At 50.8% G+C, this 24655-nt stretch overlaps 2 protein-coding genes across 3 annotated transcripts in view; one reads left to right on the forward strand and one right to left on the reverse strand.

Moving 5' to 3' along the window:
- The window catches only part of Zxdc (ZXD family zinc finger C), a 32378-nt gene extending 25791 nt beyond the window's left edge, over positions 1–6587 (forward strand). The window contains exons 8-11 of one of the 2 annotated variants that reach the window (XM_051154900.1): positions 3036–3205; positions 3344–3397; positions 5230–5331; positions 6192–6587. In XM_051154900.1, the coding sequence (XP_051010857.1) occupies positions 3036–3205; positions 3344–3397; positions 5230–5331; positions 6192–6278 (413 nt within the window). In that variant the 3' untranslated portion in view covers positions 6279–6587. The remainder of the gene's footprint in view (positions 1–3035; positions 3206–3343; positions 3398–5229; positions 5332–6191) is intronic. The other variant, XM_051154901.1, reaches the window with a different exon arrangement.
- A 1427-nt stretch (positions 6588–8014) lies between these two features.
- Cfap100 (cilia and flagella associated protein 100) overlaps positions 8015–24655 on the reverse strand; it is a 53070-nt gene continuing 36429 nt past the window's right edge. Inside the window, exons 6-20 of the mRNA XM_051154674.1 lie at positions 23664–23741; positions 22087–22187; positions 20070–20262; positions 18274–18341; positions 18025–18188; positions 17531–17611; positions 17016–17194; positions 16679–16717; positions 16473–16599; positions 13717–13765; positions 13462–13613; positions 11212–11347; positions 10137–10342; positions 9458–9551; positions 8015–8159 (exon numbers count right to left, since the gene is read on the reverse strand). Of these exons, the coding sequence (XP_051010631.1) occupies positions 8046–8159; positions 9458–9551; positions 10137–10342; positions 11212–11347; positions 13462–13613; positions 13717–13765; positions 16473–16599; positions 16679–16717; positions 17016–17194; positions 17531–17611; positions 18025–18188; positions 18274–18341; positions 20070–20262; positions 22087–22187; positions 23664–23741 (1781 nt within the window). The 3' untranslated portion in view covers positions 8015–8045. The remainder of the gene's footprint in view (positions 8160–9457; positions 9552–10136; positions 10343–11211; positions 11348–13461; positions 13614–13716; positions 13766–16472; positions 16600–16678; positions 16718–17015; positions 17195–17530; positions 17612–18024; positions 18189–18273; positions 18342–20069; positions 20263–22086; positions 22188–23663; positions 23742–24655) is intronic.

The following is a 24655-nucleotide window of genomic DNA, read 5'->3' on the forward strand; positions in this document are numbered from 1 at the left end:
GAGCCACATGATGAAGATGGAGGAAATCCCTGAATGAGAAATAGGACATACACAGATCACTAGCCACAGAACACATTTCAAATAGTTACATTTGGCACACAAATAAAGTTTCCCTTATATTAAAGCCTGAAAGAGATGTCATTTCTAAGGCCTTCTGTGCACCTGACATGGTTCTGAGCTCTTGTGTCTATTACCAACCCTACTCCTCTCTAAAACTCCCAAAGGTCCTGTTATCCCCATTTCTGGATGACGACCTTGAAACATGGAGCAGTGATAGCTAGTGAGGATCAACTCCAGGTCTAGAGCCCAAGGCCCTAGGATTCTGTGAACCTATAGGTCAAGTGCTGAGTCTGCCCTCCCTCAGGTGAAAGTGGAGAGCCGGTGGACTATGGGGAGCCAGTGAGGCTTGCCTGGAGCTTCAAGATGCTCCTGGTTATTTAAGAGCCTGTCAGTATAACTGGCCACATCAAAAATCGGAACATCATGGTGTCTCTACAAACAAGCAGTTTGTTTCTTCAGTCTTACAGGCCTTAACCGAGAACCCAAGAAGTCCCCCTAAAAATAATGGCCATCACCATTTTTATTGAAGAGCTGCCAAGAATAGTCCCCTCAAAGTCTAGGAAACACATCGAACCAACATCAAGGCAGTTTTTTACTCTGGTGGGAAGTTTACAGAGGTTGGTGGCAAGGGACATGGTGGCTGTTTATCCATGGTGTCCTCGTCACACTTGGAAAGCCCACAGGCCTCAACACAAAGCATGAGGAGTCTGAAGAGGCTGTAAGAACTAGTAGGACTGTGATGGGCCAGTAGGCAGCTCTTTGGCTTTTCTCTTAAAGGAGGAAGATTGGGGCGGGTGAGTGGGGGGGAGGGTTAATTATAGTAACAAAAGTGAACCATCCCAGGGTCACTAGAGGCAAGTCCAGGCAGGGTAAGGACTGCTGGATTTTTGGCAGGAAGCGCTCAAGTCATATTGATTGGCATATTTTGTTCAGTTTAAAAATCTCAAATTACGCCGGGCGTGGTGGCACATGCCTTTATCCCAGCACTTGGGAGGCAGAGGCAGGTGGATCGCTGTGAGTTCAAGGCCAGCCTTGTCTACAAAGCGAGTCTAGGACAGCCAAGGCTACACAGAGAAACCCTGTCTCAAACCACCACCCCCCCCCGAAAAAAATTTTAAAAATTAGCATATATGTATGCTGACCATGTTTGTTCTCTCCATTAGTGATCATTAAATACAGACAGGGCAAAAATATAGGGAGGAAAAGGTCATTCCCAGCCATTTTGAATTGTGTTTTCAGTACAACTTGGCTTTTTAATAGAACTACCAGAATCTTTAATGTGTTTGTGCCAGGCATGATGGTGCATGTCTGTAATCCCAGTACTCAAGAAGCTGAAACAGGAGAATCACAATTTGAGACCAATAATAATAAATAAGACCGTGTGTGTGTGTGTGTGTGTGTGTGTGAAATCATCCGTAGTGGAGCTCACTTGCAGGTGATGATACATCTGCCATCTTGTAATTTGGTTTGCAACAGTGACTCAATTTTAACTGCTAGACTAAAAACTTCAAAAAATAACATTTCAGCTATGTTCATATTTTTATATCAAGGAAGCATACTTGGTTAATTAGAAACTTAAAAGCATGAAAGTTCACATGTGTATAGTTCTGGAGCTAAGTGGAATAGTGTTCAAGAAGTGACAGGAAGCTTCTTGCTGTGATTGGTCCTGGGTACTGTCTTGTAATAGCCCAGCCCCAGCCCTGTCTGCTGAGAACGTAGCAGTTAGGCAGGAAAACTGTACAGACCATCAGGGACTGTGGACAGTGACCCCAGCCGATGAGCTGAAATTGAACCACCTCCTCCTGCAGTGAGGGGAGCTCAGTCTCTGCTCCTAACATAGGTCCTTCTCACCCTGCCCATCAACCTGGCTAATATTAGCACCTTTTCAGACTGGAGAGAGAGCTCAGAGGTTCAGAACACTGTTCTTCCAGAGGTCCTGAGTTCCATTCCCAGCAATCACATGCTGGCTTACAACCTCTTCTGGCATGCAGGTGTGCATGCAGAGAGAGTACTAATATACATAAAACAAAGTCTTAAAAGAAAAATTCTTCCTATCAACCAGAGAGCACGCATGGGACAGACCCAGGCCCTCTGTACATATGCAATAGTTGTTCTTCTGGGTCTTCATGCGGGACTTCTCAAGCGGGAGCAGAGGCTGTCTCTGACTACATTGCCTGCCTTTGGATGCCTTTCCCCAAGCTGAGCTGCCTTATCTAGCCTCAGTAGGAGAAGATGCACCTAGTCTTACTGCAACTTAATATGCCAAGGCTGGTTGATATCCTTAGGAGGCCTCCCCTTTTCTCTTCTGAGAAGGAGAGAACGGGTTGTTGGATGGGGTGCTGGGAGGAGAGGAAGGCAGGGAAGCTGCAATTGGAATATAAAGTAAGTTAATAATAATAAAAAAAAAGTTTCTCAGTCCCCACCCATCTGGGGGGAAAGCAGGCTGTGGGCTGGGAGAGGCAGAGGGACACCTTTGTTCCTGTGGCCCCGAGGTGTCAAACATGAGCATAACACATTGGGATGCCACATCACAAGGTGCTGATGACCTTCAGGAGTGAGGTAAGCAGGTCCATAGCTACCATGGGCCTTGCAGAGGGAAGGTAGTGAAACCTGCTGCGACTAGAAGGCTGGTTCGGGTGGCAAAGCCAGCTCCTGTGACACACCTTTGTGTGTGTTTGTGTCTCCTGCCCACCAGGAGCTGTGGGACTTTAGAGATGAGGCAGGTCTTGGCTCTCAGAGAAGCACCTTGAGACTGGTTCTGTCAGACAAAAGAACTTACAGTGGGTTTTGTAAGCTTTCTACTAAAATATCATGAGTGTGTCTATTTTCCTGTTCTTGCCTATGAAAATTCCTTTGGAACAATTTTCAAGTCACCAGGAACCATGAAGATTCTTCCTCACGAGTTCTCAGTCAGGGCCAGAGCCCAGCCAGTGAAGCATGCTTTAGATGTGCTGTTTTTATCTGCTTTGTTCTAGGAGCCTCTGAGGCTGCTCACGGAAAAATGAAAGGTGGCGCGGTTAACCCTCCTCATGTCCACTCAGGCCAGCATAATTGTTTTTGTGGCAACCTCATGGTACCCAATGGAGGCCTACCAGCACCAGCCCCTGCAGCTGGGCTGAACTGTGTCCAGATCCCTGTTCTGCAGGTAGGAACCAGCCATGTGGATGTTGAGGTCTGCAGGGGCAGGATGGTGGCGGGGTGGCCACTGCCCATTCAGTAAACTGCCCCTAGTCATGTCCTGTCCCAGCCATCTTAATAACCCCAGCCTCTCTCTTCTTCCCAGCCTGTCTCACTGCATCTGTGCAAGCCCTTGCCTTTGTTAGGACTGACGTATCAGGTTTGTGACACTGTGTTACCCTGTGTCTAGTCCCCTCAACCTGGTCCATCTTCCCCACCTCCCTTGGAGGTGCACATGGCACATGCCTCTGGCCTGCCAAGGCCTGCCTGGGACCTTCTTGTGCAGGTTGGAGGCATTTGAGACTGCCCAAATGGCTGTATAGAAGCCTCACAGCTGCTGGTGTCCACACTGCCCCACCTCACCTCTACCCAGACCCTCCTATAAGCTCTCCTTAGACTGCTCTGGCCATGCTTTAGGGCACCACTCCCTGCACAGTAGCTAATGCAGGCTTCCATGTGAAAGTGGTGGAGCCTCTTTGATTTTTCTGCTTCCTTTCTTACTGATCACTAAAAATAAGGCTCAGCCACCTCTTTGGGGCTCAGTGGGCCTGCGTCTGACAGCCCATCTATGGGTGCTTACTGCCAAGTCACTCAGCAGCCCCATACATACCTACACTCCCAGGCTTACCTCTGAGGAAGTGGAATGGGGAAGGAAGGGGTTTGGAACTTGAGGAATCTGCCTGTATTCTGGCCTGGTCACACTCACTTACATGTTGCAGACCACTTGAAGCTATAGATGAAACTTTAGCAGGCCAGTACAAACCTAGATTTCAGAGACTGAGAGGGTGGAGCTATTCCTGTTACTTCAGAGAACTTAGAAACAGGCAAGATGCACCTGGGAGAGGCCTGTGAAGGGAATAGTGGGAGGGCAATAGAAGCCGGGCATCGTGGCGCACGCCTGTAATCCCAGCACTCGGGAGGCAGAGGCAGGCCGATCTCTGTGAGTTCTCTGTGGTCTAAAAAGCGAGTCCAGGACAGCCAAGGCTAACACAGAGAGACCCTGTCTTTAAAAAAAGAAAAAAGAAAAAGAAAGAAGAAAAGAAAGAAAGAAGAAGGCGGCTGTGAAGGCTTGCAGGGCTCAGATAAATGGGGGACAGGTGGCAAAGGGTGACCTGGGAAGCAGGCAATAAAGGGGTTCTAAAGCAAAAAAGACACGAGTGAGAGTTTGGTGGGCAGGGATTTGGACTTGTGTGTAGAAATGAGCTGAAAAATCATGGTCCTCCCTCCTGATTTGACTGGTACATTAGCTTGGAACTGTGGGAGATAAAGGACTTCCTAGAGGCAGTAAAAGGAGTGGGAGACCTGTCCCAAAGGAAGACAGTCACAGTGTGTAAGTCAGCTTGCAGAGATTTCTGCAGGGCTAAGGGTGTAGGGTGAAGAGACTATAGGGAAAGCTGCCACCATAGGCAGAAAAGGAGTCCTGGAAAGCATGCACCCAGATAGTATTCTTTCCCGGGTCCCTTGACAGCTAGTGTTATCTTGGGCAAGTGGCTTTAGCTCCCAGCTTCAGTTTTGTTGTCACTCAGTGGAAAAGGTAGCACTCAGAAGGTCTTTGGGGCAGTGGAAAGATGGGATGCAATAGTACAAGGTGTTCGGTTTGGGGGTGGTAGGCAGCTGTAACTGAATGCACATGAGAAGGCAAAACCAGTCTTTCCTGATTGGCTTATAGGAACCTGGCAGCCTCTTCATCTAAGGATGCTGTCTGCTCTCAGGTCTCTGCCTGGCCCATGGGTACGCCAGGAACAGAGAGGCCTCCCCATTAGCTTGAGAAGGTATTGTGTGACATCCATGTGGAATCTAGGACACCATAGCAGGAAAGATACTGTTGGAACTACGGACAGCTTTTGAGTGTCGAAATAATAAACACAGGCAGTAGCAGATTCCAGACTGAACTGAACCTTGGGCTGGGCTCCAAGTGAGAGAGAGATAGCGGACCAGTGCTCTTGCTTCCTGGTTACCAGTTTGTGATAGTTCTTGGTGTTGCCTCCCCAGGATGAACCCTCAGGTGAAGGAGGCTTGCCACTGGCCCTCAGCCCCCAGCGCTCTGCCTTCCACCCCTACTTCACCGTGGATCTGCCCGTCTACGTCCTCCAGGTCTGGATGCCTACATGTCTTGCTCTTCTCAGTAGAGCTCATCCCAGGTTTCCCATGTCAGGTGATGATGGCCTGGGTTAGCAGCTGCCACAAACCTGCCTGGAGGCTCATTGGGTTGGTGGCCATGCCAGCCACCTTGCACTTTTTTGAAAAGGCTGTCAGGGCCACACCTTCAAATAAGGCTTGCTCAATACGGCAGGGCCAGATGAAATCTAGGGTGCCTGTGACCACTGCACTCTCCAGTTCTAATTTCTGTACAAATGAACTGCACCCAGAGATGAGTAGCTATGTGGGTTAGTGGTCAAGCTGGGAATAGTTAACCACCATTGCAGGTCTAGGTCGGAATGAACATCACTTTTCAGATTGCCAGTCTACCTCAGAAATGTCTATTCTGCTGTGCTAAGCCCTCAGAAGCTTCCTAAAGAAAAGGGGGTGGGGGGTGGAGCATGGTGGGGAGGGGTGAAAGAACAAGAAGGTAGTGAGGGAGGGAAGGTGAGATATGAACTGAGCTCAGTTCTTTACAGAAAAGTACATGGGTACTTGAATATGTGTAGATCCATCAGTGGGCCTAGAAAAAAACATCTGGGAGATTGTAATGGTTTTTAGTTCTCTAGGTTGTTTTTGGTTTTGTTTTGTTTTGTTTTTTAAATGGGATCCCACTATGTAGCCCTGGCTGGGCTGACCTAGAACTCACAGAGATCTCCCTGTCTCTGCCTTCCTCATTCTGGGGTCAGAAGTGTGTGCCACCATATCTGCACCTTGTTCTTTGAAGGGATGTAAGGTGTGGGCAGGGCTTCTGCTGTGCCCTCCCCTTCTCTTCCTGCCCGACCCTGTCCTCACTTTCCCACTTGGTTTTGCAGGAAGTGCTTCCAGCACCTGGAGGTTCTGCTGGACTGGAGACTGCACAGCTACCAGGAAGCACTATCAACCTGCGGGACCTTCAGTGACAGCAGCCGGAGCAAACAAGGACCGCGGTCCAGGCTGATTTTCAAGACCTCAGATGACAGTGAGGAGGACAGGGAGACCTCACTTGACTTCTGCTCAGCAGTTCAACCTGATCCCTTTGAGACTTTGGGGTACACAAATTGAAAGTGTTTTCATTCTGTTGTAGCAAGAGCCAGTTTGGGCTGTACCTTATGAAACTGCCTCCACAGGTTGCCCTTGGTGAGGTAGGCACTGTGTTCATGCGTGTGCGTTCCAGCTCTTCCCAGTCCCCTTGGGCCTGAGCTGGGTAGCACTTGCTACAGAAAGAGCAAGGAAGTAGGTAGAGCATGGCTCCCTGCTCAGGTGCATCTCTGTACTAAGTCTGGACAGGGCCAGTAGTGTGTTAGCATTTTGCCTGACACATCTAGAAATTCGGTTCTTTTCTGAGAGCTTATATGACAGACTGCTTCTCACCTACTGGGATGGTGTGGTGGGTGTGTTGATTATACTGTGCTGTGTGCCATGGTGAAGCCAAATTCAGGCTGAGCTCTAGCAGGGCAGACAGGCAGCTAGTCTGAAAGGTGATTGGCTGGCCTGCTGCCCACCAGTGGTCACTCGAGGACACCCTCTTCCTATACTGACAGTGTGGCTCATAACTTGGGAATGAAGAGTTCAGACTTTTAAAGTCATCTTTCTAAATTCTGGTTTTCAGATTCATGGTAAAAGGTAACTTGTCAGCGGTCTCTACAGTCAGCTTCTGTATGGGTAGGGCTGGAACAATAATAGGCTTGTTTTATGGTTGAGGTTGAAGATACTATGTGGCCTTGTGTGTTTTCACTGACTGATTTGGTCTTCTCAGAGGAGACAGTTGGTTGGCTTGCACATATTTATTTGTTAGTTAAGACTGGATACAGGGTCACTCAGAATTATATTTTTCTTGGGCCTTTTGGAGTGTGTGCTTATTCGGATACTGTTTGGTTCTGTCCCATCTGAGTTGTTTGGTGTCTTGGATTTGGGGAGGGCCCTGAGATGGGCATGAGTCCTATCTAGATGGCTCTGTGGTGCCATCTACCTGGGTGCTGCTCCCTACAAGGGGGTTATAAATCCTACTTGAGAAGGCTCCTTTCCACAGGTCTCTTGCATCACAACCCAAAGTTTAGGGGGTAAACTTGCCCACCTGTCATCAGGGCCCTCCCTACTCCATGGGAAGCCTGTCAACATGGGTACCACTGTCAACTGCCTCAAGAGCCCACCCCTACAGAGAAGCTTCTTTCTCCTACAGCCTCCAGTATCTGTGTGCAAGTGGTGGGATGGGTTGTCGTGTTCTGAGCACTGGAGCTTCCTGCTGACATGGGCCCAATTCTTAGTGCAACTGAATAAAAGTGTTTGTATGTGCCAAAGGTTTTGCTCTGGTTTCATTTAAGGTACTGTGCATGGTGCTAGGATTCTTCCCCCTTCTTCCCAGCTGGCCACTGGTTCTTTGTCTCTGAGGACCAGTGACACCCTGCACTCCTCGAGGACAGGTTTTGGATTTCTCTCCAACCAACTGTTTCTGAAGAGAATCAGCATAGTGTTGTCTCTCAAACACATGCTTTGGGTGAAATGACAGAAGAGGGCTTTCGAGAGGCTTCCTTCAACAGACCATCCAGACTCCCAAGAGACATGCTTTTATTTCCTGTGAGTAAGGAGCTGACAGGAAAGCATGAGATAGAGTTAGGGACCCCTCAAGCTCACAGTCCCTGCCTGCACTTACTGCTGACCTCTTTCTGAGCCCTCTGCCAGCTCTGCTGCTACGTGAAGAAGAAGAGTGTCTCCTCCTTGTCCTTGTCCATCATCGTGTGTTCAGACTGCTCCTTTGTTTTGATGACTGGTGGTTGGGAGCGGCATGTCAATTTCCTGCCTCTCTGCAGGAGAAATAAACATGGTGAGCCTAAGCTGGCTGTGTAGATGATATACTGCTATGCCCCCTGCCGTAAGGTGAAGGAAGAAGCCAGCAAACTCTGGTCATACAGACTCAAGGGTGGTACTGACTAAAGGGACCTGGAGCGTAGACCAGACCAGCTGTTACCATGCCAGGTTCATGGAGCATGCCTTTTGAGGGGCAAGAACTAAAACATTTCCTGTTTCATGGCTTCTGCAGGAGACCCTGCAGTGTGACAGAGCACAGGTCAGCCTCGAAAAGTCAGTAGTCTCTCTTAAAAGGCCCAATTCCATAGCCTTCAGCCCTCTCTTGCACTGAGTTTAGCTGTCTGTGCTGTGTCTAACAACAGCCTTTGACTGGTGGTTCTAGCCAGTACCTAGTCCCTTCATGTTTTTGTCACATACACTGTACTGAACTACATCATGTGATGGGAAACTTGCTGCCAGTCCCCCAAAACTTAGTTGGCTATTTCCTTTATTCTTGGATTTGCTTGGGGAGGTTCTCTGAAAAGGCTCCTCAGCCCTGCCATCCCTCTTATGGCAACATGTGTTCTCTCTCTTCCCTCTGCTCCCAGCTCCTTCTTTTAATGAAGCCCCTCCCCTCCCCACAAAGGCCCTGTCATGTTTAGATCTCTGGGTGTCATACTGTTTCTGTCTAGTGCCCTCCCTGCCATCTGAGACTTGATCATGGCTGCCTTTCTCTTAACGCACTGCAGTTTCTGGAGGGAATTACATGTCAGCTTTCTTTCTGGACTAAGCACTGAGATGTTTGGTAGTATTATTATTAGCAGTGTTCATCCTTCTCAAGCAATGGCATCTTTCATAGATGCCTACCAGCTCCTGTTTTTCAGAGGCCATGCTTGGCCCAGGTCTGCTTTCACATACAGGAGGCACAAAGTTGCCACTGTCCATTTTCTGTGGCACAGGGCTTGAGATCCAGAAGACACAGGCCTAGCAACAGGTGGTTTGCTTGGCCCAAGGTCTATCTGGAGGTAGACAGAGCAACAGGACCCTGAGAGAGACTGGGTGCTGGTGTAAGTTCTGGGAGCTGAGCATTTGCCCCTGGCAGGGGTGTTATGAACAGCACATCTGGGAGACTGGTCCTGGTGAGGAGGACAGGCCCAGGGCAGGAGCACTAGAAGTGCCTGGCTTTGGCTCCAGTTTGGCACTGCAAGCAGCTGTCTGTTTCTTCAGCAGAGTGATTTGCCTACAGAGAGGCCGTGGAGCTCAGGCTGGAAAGCTTAGGAGGTACACCCTTGAGTGGTGCCACACAACCCCTCACCTTCTTTTTTACTTCAGCCTGGGCCCTGGCTAGAGCGCGCTGCAGACGCTCCTCCTGCAGCTGCTTCTGCATCAGGACCTTCTCTTCACGAAGCCTGGAGACAAGAGGTGGGTTACGAGGATCAGGGCTTGGGAGGGATCTCTGCTTTTCCCACCCAGGTTCCAGGTCACATCCTCTCATGTCCTCCCACGTGTAAAAAAAAAATACTCCCTCTGCCCTTCCTGTTAGTTCTGGACAAGTGAGCCAAGGCTTGGGAAGGAGGCAGGCAGGTCTATGTAGATGCCATGCTGGCTGTGAGAGTGACCTAAGATTCAGACCATACTCACAAGAAAGCATGTTTCCCTGCACCCACATCTATGTCTTTAGTTCCTGTGCCCACAGGCCTACACCCTGGCACCCTGCTAGAACATTAGTCTTAGAGCAGGTCCTGGGGCTCCAGAGGAGACGGCCCCAACCTTGGGAGACACAGACAGACTTGGCAGATGGTTGTGTTCCAGGGCCCCACACACAAGTGGATGACCAGGCAGAGTGTTCCTGGCTTCTGCTTGGCCTCAGCCTCATGTCACAGAGTCCTGAACCTGTCTCTCTGGTCAAGAGCATCACTAAGGTGGACACTGACTGGCGCTTCCTGCACCCAAGCCAAGGCTGCAGCCACAGAGGGTTGGGCACAGTGGCTGACCTTATGCGCCTCTCCCTCTCCTTGGCCTTCTCAGCCTGCTCGATCTTGACCTGGGGCACTCGCTCCAGGTTCTCCAGCAGCTCCTCTAGCTGGTGCTCCACCACAGTCAGCATCTGCACTGTGCCCAGGTTGGTCTCCTGCTGAGTGCCCACACAGTTCCGGTACACGTCCAGCACCTTGTGGTTCAGGCTCTCCAGCACCTTGTCCTGGGGACAGTCAGTGGTGTGGCATGGCTGCAGGTCCCTGTTCACCCTCACATGATAGCCTACCCAAACCAGCCATCATGGCTTGCCATGGATGGAACAGCCGCAGTGTGGGTTCAGAGAGTGGGGTGGAGCAATGGTACCTGCTTTTCTTAGCCAGAGTAGCCCTGGTGCTCCTGTGGTCAGGTCTCTCTCGGACTCATCTCATAGCCCAGCCCTTTCCCCAGCTACCTTAGCAAACCCACTGAGGCCCAGGCTCCCATTCCAGAGAGCCATGCACTGGCCCCAGCCCCTCACATTCTGTGAGACTCAAAGTCTAGGACCTCATCCCTGTCTGAGCCTGCTCTGACATTCAAAGAGCAGGTGACAACTGCTGTGTGGGTGCTGAGTAGATGTCGATGAGAAGCAACAGGCAAAAAGGCCACAGCCAATGCCCAATAGCTCTTAGCCTGGCAGGAGCCAGGCTCCTGGTCTATAACTGTCACACAAGGCACTGGGCAGTACTGAAAAGAACCAAAACCTGAGTGAGTAAATGATATTAGTGTGTGTGTGTGTGTGTGTGTGTGTGTGTGTGTGTGTGTGTGTGTGTGTGTGTGTGTGTGTGTGTGTGTGTGTAGGGTGCATCTTCCCACCTACTTGCAGCAAGGAATTGCTGCCTACCCCACCGCCTCTGGGTGGAAGGTTAGGCATATGTGCATGCTGCTCATAGCCAGGACCTGGTCCCTGTCACCAAGAGTCCGAGAGGCAATGTAGACAGCTGAGAGGGAATGAACAGACCCCCCCCCCAAAGGCATATGTCACCCCAAGCACCTGGATAGAGCCTAGGAAGTGGTGCAGGACCTGGCCTCTGCCCTGAGATACCCCATCCCTACCTGCTCGTCACCCATATACTCCCCAAAGTGGAAGACACGGGCTTTGAGCTGCAGCTCTGCTGCTGACTCCTCCTCCTTGGAGATTGATATCATCATGGTGCCGATCCACTGCTTCAGCAGGTTGACCTCCTTGTCCCTGTAGGGCCAGACAGTTCCCTCAGCACCCAGGGTTCCCACTAGGCAGAGCCCTGTCCTGTCCTGAGGTCACAGGCTCTGCTCACCAGGGGTGAAACTCCAGGGCAGTGTAGAAAGAGGAGATACCCACCTTTGCTCCAGTTATCAGTGGGAAAGCCACTAGTCTCTTGCCTTAACTAGTAGAATTACCTTGTGGGATCTTGTGATGTTTACCAAATTAAATTTTCTTTCTATTCCAAAATTGTGACCCATGCTGCCTTTACACAGTTGAGATTCCACTTGAGGTCTTTGTATCTACAGTGATGAGACACCCTTTTCTAGACTCTTCTCTCCTGGGCTGACTGTGTCTGGCTTGGCATTAGGGCCATGCTGGTCTTACTGTGAGGCTTAGAGTGTTCCCGCCTCTTCTGTCTTTTAGAAACAGCTGAGGAATGCCATCATTTCTCCCTTAAATGTGTGAATGTATGCTGTGTCTGTGTTTTGAGACAGGGTCTCTCACTGCCTGGGGCTTGCCAATGAGCTAGGTTTGCCAGCCAGTGAATCCTAGGGATCCCCTGTCCCTTCCCAAAACCATAGTTATAAATGCATACCACTGTGCCTGGCTCACATGTGTGTGTATAAACATATGATCTATGTATATGTTTATATGATTTCTAGAACTATAGATAACATGTGTGTGTAACATATATAGTTCTGAGAATCAAACACAGGTCTTCCTCCTTGCAAAGCAAGTACTTTACTGACTGAGCCATCCTCTTTTAACCTTTTAATTTTCTGTAGAATTCATCTGTTATCCCAGCTGGATATAAGGCTCTTTTGCTAACTTAAGTATCCATTCAATTTCTTTGCTTTCTCTTTCTCACAAGCTGTTTTCTGTTTTGAGGGGTATTATTCTTGTTGTTTTTCTGAGAAAGGGTGGTGGGTATTCCTGAGTATTGCTCCTGCCTATCACCTTTGTGGTTCTGGGAACATGGGTGGCACTGTTGAGGTAAAGCAGATCTCTGGGACTCTTAGAGGCTCCTGGCCTTTCTGCAGAGCATCTTGTGCCTCCAGCCCTTGCCAGGGTTCCAGAAAACAATTTTGCCTAGCATCTGGAAGTTCCACTTCCTTCTGGAGGCAGCCATACTTCTGAGTTATGAGGAGCATGGCAGACTGTCTGGATGATGAAGTCTCAGCTGTGTCAGGGCCTGGATGCCCTGGCTGTTTCTGTTGTCTGAGGTGTCTTTCCCAGACCTCTAGGTGGCTCTTTCCCATTCCCCAGCACAGTCCTGGGCCACACACTGCTTTCTCATGGAAGCCTTGCCTGCCTCTCTCACCTGCTGCCATCTGCCCCTCACATCACTCACCTTGCCTACTTCCTAGCATGTACACTTCCTACCAGTCAGTGTATGAGTCTGTCTGCTGTCCGCTGCCATCCAGCATAAGTTTCCGTGGGCAGGCCTTGGGCTGACCGAGAAAAGTTGCTCGGAGTTTAAGGACTTAGTGGATGAGCCCTTCATATCCCCTACCCCCAGTACCCCCTCTCAGTCTTCCCTACTCAGCTCCCTTGGGCTCTGGAATGAGCCAGCAGAGATGACAGAAATGAGATAGCTGGCAGCCATGCCCTATAGCAAGGATTGTGGGTTTTAGTGTCCAGTGGACTCCAGGTGGGAGTGGACCCAGCTCCTGCCTCCACTGCTGCCTAGCTAGATCCCTGGTCCTTTGCTGTTTCTAGCCTGTTGGACAGCCTTGTGCCCTCCCACTCAGCTGCTGCTTGGTGCCCACCCAAATGCTACAGGTCCTCAACAAGGCAAGTCTTCTCTCCCTCACAGCCTGGGGGCTAGGGATGTTGTGTGAGCACTGTTAATACTTCCCCATGGCCAAAGTATCTTGAAGACCAGGATTCAGCCCCTTCCAAGCCATACAGGCCTCAGGGCCCAGGGATGTAGTGGCCTTCCACATGGTAGAACTGACTTCCCAGAGCCTGAATAGTGGCAGGAGGGCTGAATCGGAGGTCCTCAATGTTGCCTTCTGACTGCGCGTAGCCCTGGTTTCTACCCAAACCCTATACAAGGGAGGGGACAGCTGATAGTGCCATGGGGATAGGAGTGGCAATGGAGCAGCAGGAGGACTCACATGCGGATCTGGGTGTTTTTCAGAGTGATGTTCAAGTCTTCCAAGGTCTCCTCCATCTCCTGCGTGTTCTGAATCAGTGACAGGTTCTGTTCTTCTAGCTTCGTGAAGATGTCCAAGAGCTGCTGGGGCTCAGTGAAGTACAGTGCCAGCTCCTGTGAGGGGTAGGCAAAGGGTGCTGAACAGGATGGGGCCTGGTGGGGCAATGCAGGATGCTTGATAGAGGTAGGGAAGAGGGAAGAGAGCCCAGCCACAGACCTCCCCATCGCTGTCAGTGTCTTCTTGTGATGGTGCCGTGGAGCTTGACCTAAGGGCAGACAGTGGGATCAGAGCTCCTGGACCAGTCTAGGCCACAAGTGGCAAGGGGATCAATGACCAAAGACGTGGATGTAGCATGTTCCCCACCCCTCCCTTACTCCATATTGCCCAAATGTAGCACCCATCAGGGTTGCATAGCCAAAGGACACTCAAAATTCAGTGAGCAGTCTCCAGTTAGATTAAGACTGACTTCCCTTGATCCACTAGGTTACCCTGCCATGTGTCTGTCTGCCATTTCTCTCTCTAGGTGCAGGGCCTTTGGTACCTACCCACACTTCCCAGATACCTTTCTTACCATTCATTTTCTGAGTGACCCCTTGGAGGCCTCCTGGATTGGGTCTGGAGAACTGCCCAATTCACAGCCATTGAGCATCCCAGCCTACCCCAAGCAGCAACACACAGCGTAGGGCCTGTCTTGAGACAGCTCACAGGGGTGCAGAGAGGCTGCATGGCCTCAGCACTGTGTAGAGCCTACCTCCACGTGCTTCCCAACCCTTCCCAGTGACCCCCCCACCCACCCACCCACCCCAGCTGTTCTCTCCCCAGAAGGTGCAGCTGTGTTGGCTGGGGCACAGGTAAGGTCAGCTTCCTGTCAGATGCCCAGGAATTAGAGGTAGAAATGGAAAAACTCAGGTGTAAGTGCAAGTGCATGGAACTGTGGGGGCAGAGAAAGTTGCCGATGCCTCAGCACTGCACCTTCTGGGGCCCGTGTTACAGAGGAGGAATTAAAAGGTAGCTCAGCTCAGCCATCTGCTCAAGAGACTCCAGGAGACTGCTGGGACCCCCTGCCTTGAATTCATCCTCCAAAAGGATATGGCCTTCTCAGATGTGACCTTGTGCAGCTCGCAACCCATCCACTTGTGTTCAGCAGCCCTGGTCACTTAGCTCCCAGCTTCTTAAACTGTGGGTCCTAACCCCACAATGGGGTTGTGTAACTAAATGTGAGAAATATGAAAAACTGGGCAACAGTAAATAGTCTCCTAACATTCAATGACCAGAAATTAAAATTCAAACAACCCAGGTTGTCTCTGACAGCACTCACCCATGCAGACTTGGCTCTGAACACACACGTCATGTGCACTTTGTACTGTGCATGCTGTTACAGCATACACCACGTCAGGTGCACCAAGTTATGTCTTTGGGTTGGCCCTACACATACCTCTGACATATGGTAATGCAAAATGGTGTTCTCATCATTGACGACCCAAAACTCAAAAAACTGAAAAACCCTAAAGATGCTCTGCATCAGGCAGTATCAACCATCCAACCAAGATTTAATTACTTATGTAATCATAAACAAGAACTCCTGTTACATATGCACATTTAATGGTAAAAGTGTATGTGTACCAGAGAAGTTCTTTAAAATAAATTCCCTTATGATTTGTGATCAGTAGGTATCTGTTCTGTGTGTCTAGTTTATAGGTTGTGTACTCTGAGTACTATAAACGTATCAGGTGAAAGGTTGAAGGTAGAAGCACTATCCTTGCTGATAGGAAGAGGGACCAGGGTTCAAAGCTAGGCCAGTGTGATCTGAAACTATATCCTCAGCTTTCCCAACATAGAGGCTGAAGTAATCTTGGTGGGTAGCCTCTGTACCAGGCTCCCAGTCAATCAGCATATGTCTGTGTTACTGATGGTGGCTAGTCTGTCTCCAGAAGACTACCATGCACAAAAAAGGTGCTTATAGGGGATGGATACTGGAGTTTCCCACAGCCCCAAAAGCAAAAGCTGGGGAGTTAAGCAGCTGAGGGTACAGTGTGCACAGGGAAGGCATCAGGAAATGGGGGTGGGGGGATGCAGGTGGTCCTAGAGTAGGGAGAGACAGAAGATGTGACATGGGAAGGAATAGTGGAGATTAGGACTGGCACAGAGGAAGCCCATTTCTCATGCCCAGGTGCCCTCATACACACCAACATCCTGAAGCTTGCACCACAAAAGCTGCATATTTCAGAGCTGGCAGAGATTTCTTAAGGCTGTGAGATGCACTTGTCATAAGTGGAAAGATAGGTAACATGACATTATTAAAATTAATTCCTCTCAGCCAGGCGGTGGTGGCACACACCTTTAATCCCAGCACTCGGGGGGTGGGGTGGGGGGGGTAAGAGGCAGGTGGATCACTGTGAGTTTGAGGCCAGCCTGATCTACAAAGCAAGTCCAGGACAGCCAAGGCTAACACAAAGAGACCTTGTCTCAAAAAATTCCTCTCAAGAGGCAATATGTCAGGACCACCCGGGTATGTAAAGAGGACTGGCAGGAGGAGCCAGCCAGCCAGTAGAAAAGCCAGACCACCCAGTGCCAATGGGCAAATTTGTCATCGGGAAAATGTCACTAAAACACAGCACTTGGGCCTGCAGTGACCCTGTAGGGTTTTTCCCTAATATTCTGGGCTATGATATGCGGCCTTGTTGGCCTCCTTGTATAGCCCACAGACACATGTCTTTGGGTTAGGAACCACTCCTCCAGCCCCACCCACTCCCCTCTATTGTGCTATCACACTGGGGCTACTGACTACCTCAGTCACCTCAGGGCTAGAACCAGGCACCTGAGGCAGTTCTGTGGAGTGACACTCAGCAGGCTTCCCTCTCCTCACCCTCCCCCAGAGCCACATGAGATCCCTTGTCCCTCCTCTGTGTCCTTGTAGGCATAGTGTCTCCTTAGTGGCCTTTGTTTCCCCCGAGCCCCTGGAGGCCACTCACAGTTTGAACTCCAGCTCACTGTACAGGCTGGGCTGACTGCGCTGGCCAACCTTCGGGAGGCTCTGACTGCTAGATGGGGTCTGCCAGGACCGTGTGAGCTTTGAGGATTTCTTCAAGCTCTGAACTTCTGCAGGGGGCATGGGATCAGGAGGTTTGTGTGTGCCCTGGCATGAGGCGTGAGTCCCTCCAGGCTGGGGAAGCCATACCTTTCCACACCAAGGCTGTCTTGCTCTTACTGCTAGACCCTACAGGAAGCAAAAAGGACCCCATGTGACCATTGCTGGACCCAGACTTTACATAGCACTTCAGGCACTCAGCACAGGAGGAAGACAGGGAAGGAAATGCTTGAAAGGAAAGCCCTTGGTTTGACTAGAAAGTCCATGTTCTTATAGGAAGGTTCCAGCTGAGCTCTTGGTTCAAAGTGAGCCCTTCCATGTGTGGTGACAGCCATGAAAGAATGGGCCAGATGGGGCCCCATACATACAGGCTCTCTGCATCACTATTGGGGCCCACCCTTAGGGGACACTTTTCTCTTTGCCCCACCTTTGGCCCCTACTAAAGTGGCCGTGCTGCTGTCCTTGAATTCCACAAGCTCCTTGGCCTTTTTCAAAGCCAGACGCTTCTCCTCCTGCTTATCCAGCCACTCCTTGGGTGACAGCTTATATAGGAAGTCCTTGTAGATCTTGTAATGTTTCAAAGTGTCTTCAAATTTGGAGATCTCGCTAGGACCAGGGAGGGATGCAGGATATTAGGCAGTGTCCACTACCAAGCCCTAGCTGGACTAGGAAGGAGGCTTGCCCCACAAGGACCAGAACAGTGGAACTTCCAGAGTTGTGACCCTTCTGTGACTCGGCCTACTGCATTCAGCCTGAGCCACAATGCTCCGGTGTCCTGGGGTGTGGCCTCAGGAGAGTCACCAAGTGTGAGCTTCAGCATCACCCATAAGACAGGCAAGCCATAGCCTCTCACAAGGTTTGAGATTCTGAAAGGCCTTTGTGGTCCTAAATGTCTCTTGGCTCCAGTAAAGTGACAGGTAAAGGTGCCCCCCTGTACTCTACCTTTTGATGGTCATGATCTGGGTTGTGAGGTTCCGGATCTCAACGATCTTCTCCATCTTGATCTTGGTCTCTTTCTCAGCCCTGGGGGAAGGAGAACCAGGAGGACAGTCATGGATCATTAAAGACCAATCAGAAATAGAAGAAGCCATGGCCTTGGCCTTGGGCACAGGCCAGGTGGGGAGATGGAGGGTGAAGGGTATCCAAGGGTCATAACCATAGACTGAGATCAGGTCCTGGCTAGGGCTCATGGGTCCAGGTCCAGCTAAGATTGGACTGTAACTGACCCAGGCTATGGGTTTAAATAGGGCCTGACCCAGGCTGTGGGTTTGCATAGGACCTGACCCAGGCTATGGGTTTAAATAGGGCCTGACCCAGGCCATGGGTTTAAATAGGGCCTGACCCAGGCTATGGGTTTAAATAGGGCCTGACCCAGGCCATGGGTTTGCGTAGGGCCTGACCCAGGCTGTGGGTTTGCATAGGGCCTGAAGGCTCACAGTCTCATGGCCTGCACTGAGCTGCGGTCGTTCTCCCTGAGGAACTCATCAAACAAGTTCGCATCCTTCTCCAGAAACTTCTCGGCCCTCTCCAGCCTGTTCTCCTCCCGGGTTGCCAGCATTTCCAGTCGCTGGATTTCATTGCGCTTCATTGCCAGAGCGTACTGTGGGCCAGCAGAGTAGACATGAGGGCACCTGGCTAGAGCAGAGCCAAGCTGCAGACCCTCGCCTGGATGTAGCCATCCCCACCTGGAGGAGAAACATGGTGCGCTTCTGCTCCATGTAGTCATTCAGGGTTTCTGTCTCCACATTATTATCTGCAACAAGACCCAGGAGGAGAGGAGAGGAGAGAGAGTGGAGCCCAGGCTGGAAGTCAGCACCCAAGATTCTCCACAGAGGAGGCTGGGGTCCTGCTGCCCACCTGGGGTAGTATAGTGATGGTGGGAGGACTGAAAGAATAGAGAAAAAGCTTCCCACACACAGCCAACCCTCCACATCTGTGAGGTCTCTATCCTTGGTTACAGCTAACACATCAGAAATACATGGAGAAGAATCTGATTCGCCCTGTGAGTGAACAGAGTCCCCATGTCACTACAAACAATTGTTTACAAAGCTCATATATTGAGCTCGTTGTGTATAGATCTATGGATGACTTAGACAACACAGGGGAGCATAAACACAACTTTAGCATTGCTGTGGCTTCTGATACCAGGGTGGCTCTAGGAAGTTGTCCCATCGGATGCTGAGAGATGACTGCTAGGCTCTAAGATGACTGGTGTGTGCCTGACTTGGCCTCTCTCACTGTAGCATCCTCCCAACTTGGAAAAGGGCTCTGAACAACTGGCCAGGCCCTTGAGACACAGAAGATAAATGGGGTACTATGAGGGGTCACTATGCTCCCAGCCCAGGCTGAGTAGTAGCTAAGTCTGCAGTTATTTATTTTTTTTTCAGCCAAGTGAGGTGGATAGCTAAATGGCTTCCACCGTGAAGATCCCACTATTAGACCAAGGCCGTGCTCCCTGAATATTGCACGAGGAAGCTATATGTGATCCTGACTTTAGAGGACCCAGACTGTGTGGCTTTCTGCCTGGCCCCTGGGGTCCTCTTTCTGAGAGAAGGGCCTGCTGTGCCTGAAGCAGGTCTGCCCTGCAGTACAGAGACCTTTTCAGTCTCATTTTGGAGTCTTTTGCCCCTCAAGGACACTAGGTCCCCATGAAAGTCAAGGTCAACCGAACGTAGTGGCACGCCTGTAATCCCAGCACTCGGGAGGCAGAGGCAGGCAGATCACTGTGAGTTCGAGGCCAGCCTGGTCTACAAAGCGACTCCAGGACAGCCAAGGCTAACACAGAGAAACCCTGTCTCAAAAAACCAAAAAGAAAAGAAAAGGAAAAAAAAAGAAAGTCAAGGTCAGGACAGTGCAGAATTTTAGGGTTCTCTGCTTGTTTCCAGTTCCCCTACTTGTCTGTCTCTATCAACCTAAGTAACAGAGGGCAAAGGCTCCCCCACAAACCCCATCGAGCTCAGGGCTTGATGCCAAGGCAGAGGGTAAGGGTTCTGTTTCATAGTCACAGTTAGTGCCTCTGTGCTCCCCTGTGTACCGTGAATGAAAGCTCAGAACTTGGGGCTCCTTGCTGAGCACTATGCAAGCAGCTCACAGAGGTACTTTGTTCAGTATCTTAACACAGTCCCCACAACTCATGAGGTTGGCACAGTTAGAGGACTCCCAGTGCTGGCCATGACCTACCAAATGCTGCGGTGTGACCAAGACCCTGAAGGCAAGTTCCAGATACAGTCTCCTCATTATATTGAACTGCCCATTGACTGTGACTGGCTGATTGTTGAGTGGGTGGGTGCAGCCCAAGCCTCTATGAGGTAAGCTAGCCTCTACCCCTTTGCACTACACAGCCCCCAGATGATCAGCATGCCCTGGAACTGTGGCCCATTAAGACAGAACCCTTCAAGGTATGTGATGTCAGACACACAGAGAGAGGGCCTTTCTTAACCATCCCTCAGCCCTGCCCCTGCACAAGGCAGGAGTGCTGTACCTCCCGTCATGGCCAGCTTCCAGACAGTGTTGTTGCGGAAGGACTGCAGTTGCTGGGTCTCAGCAAGCAGCTCCTGTTCCTCCATCTCCTCTTCTAGCTGCAGCTCCCGGCGCAGGCTGGTGTGCTTGGCGGACACATTGGATGCATAGGTCATCTTCTGGTGCACCTTCAACATCTTCTTTTGTTCACGGTCCTGTGGGGTTGACAGGCAGTCAAATGGGACCAGGGCTCCTACCAGATGCATGTCTCCAGTGCCTCTTGCTCAGTGCCAAAGGCTGAAGGGGCCCACACATAGTGTGGACACACACCCATACACAGAAACATACACTTGCATGTGCTGAACACTCTGTTGTTGTTGCTCTTAGGCAGTGGGCTCTTGCACACAGTCTCTCTGCAGTTGAACAGGACAGTGACCACCTGAGGATGGGTCCCAGGAGGGGCAGCCACACCAAACACAGGTGACAGCTTAATGTGCATCCAGATACCAAACAGTAACAGCATGGCTAAAAGACGATTGCTCCCTTCACCCAAAGTCCCCTTTAACTAAGGCCAAACATTTGATATGCTAAAACTGACAGAAAGGTGAGGGAACTTAAACCTGTTCCCAAAAGACTGGCAGTTCCCTCTGCAGGATATCCTGTCACCTAGCTGGAAGCTCGCTGGTGGCTGCTGTCTCCACAGTTCTGCACCTCTGTGGTACCCACAGGGCATCATTCTGATCCAACCCAGGATGGCAGAGGAGGGGACACTCCCTAACTATAGCAGCTGTGTAGCATTGTGGGCTTTACACTGAAGTTTTCTCATTCAGAAAGATTCTTAGAATCAGGCTGTTTTCTGTTGGGACCCACCAGCTGCCACAAACTGAACAATCTCAACAAAACAATCAAGTGACAAAATGAAATGATGGTAAATTGTACCCTCAGATGTGGAGGGCATTGAGCCTCAGCGTGCGGTAGGGTGTAGCTGAGGGTCTGCTGGGTACAAGGTTGGGGGACCCATTATGGAGGGTGTAGACTAGAGACCCGATGTGTGGGGACTCTCTGGGTAGGGAAGAGCTGCTGCTGGGTGGGGAAAGTGTAGGCTGTGCACCTACAAGGAGGAAGTTGGAGATGTCCTCAAGGGTGAAAGAAGCATGCAATTGCACATGGACATTTTACAGAAGGCAGTACCACAAGGTACAGCCAGGCTTGGAAATAGAAGAAATACCCAATTCTGCATCCCAAGAAGAGGAAGGCCTGAGGTGAAGGCCAGAGAGAGGCCTTTCTGTGGGTCTTCCATCCCTTCTCAGTGGCCAAGCAAGTACACTATATCGTCTGAGAGCCTCCTTTCAGAGCCCCAAGCTGACAGCCTCTCATTTCAGAGCTCAGCATGGTTCTCAGGCCTGTTCCCGTTTCTAATACAGAGGCTGAGGAATGACTTTCACCCAGGGCCCCATTGGTGCTGACATGGGTCCATGCCACCCTGAGAGCAGGAGATGCTGAGCCTGAATTGGAGACGCAGGCTGCCAGGAGAAAGGAGGGGTGTGGCAGGTGGCCCGCCTCTTCTGGGCTTGCTCTGCTGTTCTGTGCTGGGGCTGTAGGATCCAGGCCTGCCCTGGCTCCTGGTCACACAGGTAAAACAAGAGTCAGCAAGCTGGGGTGCAGGGAAGACAGATGTAAGGGTGCTCTGTGTATCTGCCCTGTGGGATTCCAAGCAGGGGAGAGGTCCAGAGGAGAGAGGGCCTATGAGGTTTGAGACAGGCCTTGAAGGACAAGAATGCTGGGAGGGAATGGCAGTTCTCACAGGGGAAAGTGGGGAAGGGAGAGAGATCGTCACAGCAGCTGAGGAAGCAACCTACGGCCCAGAGACAATGAGATTCAGGGGACAGGTTAGCTAGAGATGTGAGAGCCAGGGAAGGCTCCCACTCAGTTTTGTGGGGAAGATGATTGTTCTGGAGTGAGAGTGACCTGAGGAGGGAAGCATTCACCTGAGAAGCTACTCAGAGGGGAGGGGGCTACCCCAGGACCCGCATACTTACTACAATAGTTTTATTCCGCTCCTGCTCTCTGAGCAAAAAAAAGTCCACATCCCCTGATATGTGGAAAGGGTTACTTGTAGGGTCAGAGACAGTCGAGAGCCCTGGAGAAGGAAGAAACAGGCTGTGTTTCAGGTCTCCCTACGCTTTCCTACCCAGCATGGGACATACAGCATCAGTGGGTGCTCCTCAGCCACACCCGAAGTCTTCTCCTGGGTCCTTTACTCTGTGGCTTAATCTAGTGGAGCTGAGCTCCTGTCCAGCACCTGTCTCACCCATCTGCCTCTGTCCTGGTTTGCAAATCCCAGCAAGGCTCCTTTCACAGACAAGGGAAGCCAGGGCCTGCTGCCCAAAAGCGATGGAACTGGACATGATTCCCACAGGTAGGGCAAGTGGGATGCAGGTCAGGCCACCTCCTGGAGGCTCCCCAGAGACTGGCAGAAATCCATCCAGGGAGCCAGAGACAGGCCACTAGTTGGGGCTCTGTGAACCCTGGGTCATGCCTTTCTCCTCTGCATCAATTCAGATCCTAGTACGCACACCAGAGGGCTTCTCTGTGACCAGGAAGTCAGAGCAGTGAGAGGCACACAGGATCCCCTGGGTCCCCATCCAGCAATTCAGAAATCTTATGAATAAGTATGGAAACCCAGCACAGTGCTGGAAAGCTTAGGAAGTAGTGGCGTGGTAAAGGCTGTTAGAGAGCTCTGGAAGAGAGAAAGGGTAGCCATGGGTCTGCTTTAAAAGCCCTCTGTGACCACACGTATGGCCACATGGAGTTTTGGTCAAAGGAATGTGAGCCAGAATGGGGCTTCTGGGGTGACCCTTTCCTTGTGAGACTGAGGAAATGAGAGGGTGGTGTGATGGTTGGTCGACTCGACATAATCTAGAATCACCCAGGAATGTTTTGTCTTGATCAAGTTGGCCTATGGGCCTGTGTGTGTGTGCCGGGGTGGGGTGGGGTGGGGGTGACTGTCTTGGTTATGTTAATTGAAATGGGAAGAGATCAGTTCATCACAGGCAGCACCATTCCTTGGGTTTCTGACCAGAACTGTACAAGAGTGAAGGGGAGCTGAGCACCTGGCTTGCATGCATGCATTCATTTCTCTCTGCTCTCAGCTGGCTGGTTTAAATTCCTACCATCTTGGCTTCCCTACTGTGGTGGAGTATGACCTGGAGCTGAGAACACAGCAAGTCCTTTCTCTCCTAAGTGGTTTTTCGTGAGGTATTTCATCATAGCAGAAAAATACCAGGGCTGACAGGTTTTCTTTGGGGAGAGGGTGTGCTTTCTTCCTGCCTTGAGGCTGAGTGTGTTAGCCCTTCTGTGCCCATGAGACAGTTTTGTATTTCCTAATACTGGTGACACAAAGACACGCAGGACCTGGTCGCCCAGACATCTTCTTGGAGTTTTGAAGCTCAGACCTGACTCATCTCCCACTACTTGCTACACCCACTACCAGCCCCCCTTGTGTTACTCTTGAGTTCTGACCAACAGGAAGAGAAACACTGCCCTGCACCCCAGAGGCCAGCCTGAAGCACCCTAGGAAAGGGGCCAGGCTTCACCTCCCTGCTCAGGAAACTACCTTTGCTTTTCTTTCGATGTTTCTTTTTGTCTTCAAGGAACGAAGAGGAGCTGTTGTTCACGAACTCCAGGCTGTTTCCTGGTGAGACACAAGAGAGAGAGAGAGCCCTGAGAACTGCGAGCATACAGCAAGGCTGGTGCTGGGTCCTAGCTGCACAAGGAACCAGCTTAGCCACCTCTCTGAGCCTCCATGTCTACATTTGAGGCGAGAACATCGAGTTTGCTGAGAGGTGAGACTGTGTGAGGACATTGCCAGGAGCATCTCTTCTCTGACAGCTGACTGGCTGGAGGCAGCTGCCTCATGCCTTCCCGTCCCTCTGTCCCTTTGATATCTCCCTGTAAGCAACATGGAGATAGTCTGGTCAAGTCTCCCTGACTTCCCCCATGGCCGAATGGAAATGTCAATATCCTATTCCTTGGGAAACTCCACCCACTCCCACTTGAAAAAGGTTCTGCAAACCTGGCCCTGTGACCCAAAAGGCTTATGGTTGAATGGCCAGGTTGGTCCCCTGGTGGGCTCATCTTTCCTCAGGTACTGCAGCCCAGCTGCACCTCCTAAGCCCTCCAGGGATCCAGCAGTCTGGAGCCCCAGACTGTAGGCACTATTTTAAATCTATTTTAATTTAGGTTTCTTATATCTTTCTCCCTTCTCCACCCCAATCTCCCTTCCAACACTCCAACACCAGGTAGGAGATAAAGGTTAGAGGGGAAAGGGAGCAGAGTTCGCCTTGGCTACTTCCTGCTGGTTAGGGCCCTGGGGTTCCTTGGGCATGTCCACTCTTTGTTTCCGGATATCTCAGCTTCTTCTCCTAAGGCTGCACCCACAGCAGCCAGCAGCAGCAAAGGGGAGCACTAGCAGCCTTCTTTCTCAGAGCCCCCTGTCTCTCTCTGGGCTCTGGACTATATCCCCTCTCCAGAGTCCTCAGAATTCAACTATCTGAAGCTGGCAAAGAGCCCCCTCTCAGAGCCCACATGAGGCAAATAGTTTTGCTG

The sequence above is a fragment of the Acomys russatus genome, chromosome 13 (genome assembly GCF_903995435.1).
Source record: "Acomys russatus chromosome 13, mAcoRus1.1, whole genome shotgun sequence".
In the NCBI taxonomy this organism is placed as follows: domain Eukaryota; kingdom Metazoa; phylum Chordata; class Mammalia; order Rodentia; family Muridae; genus Acomys; species Acomys russatus.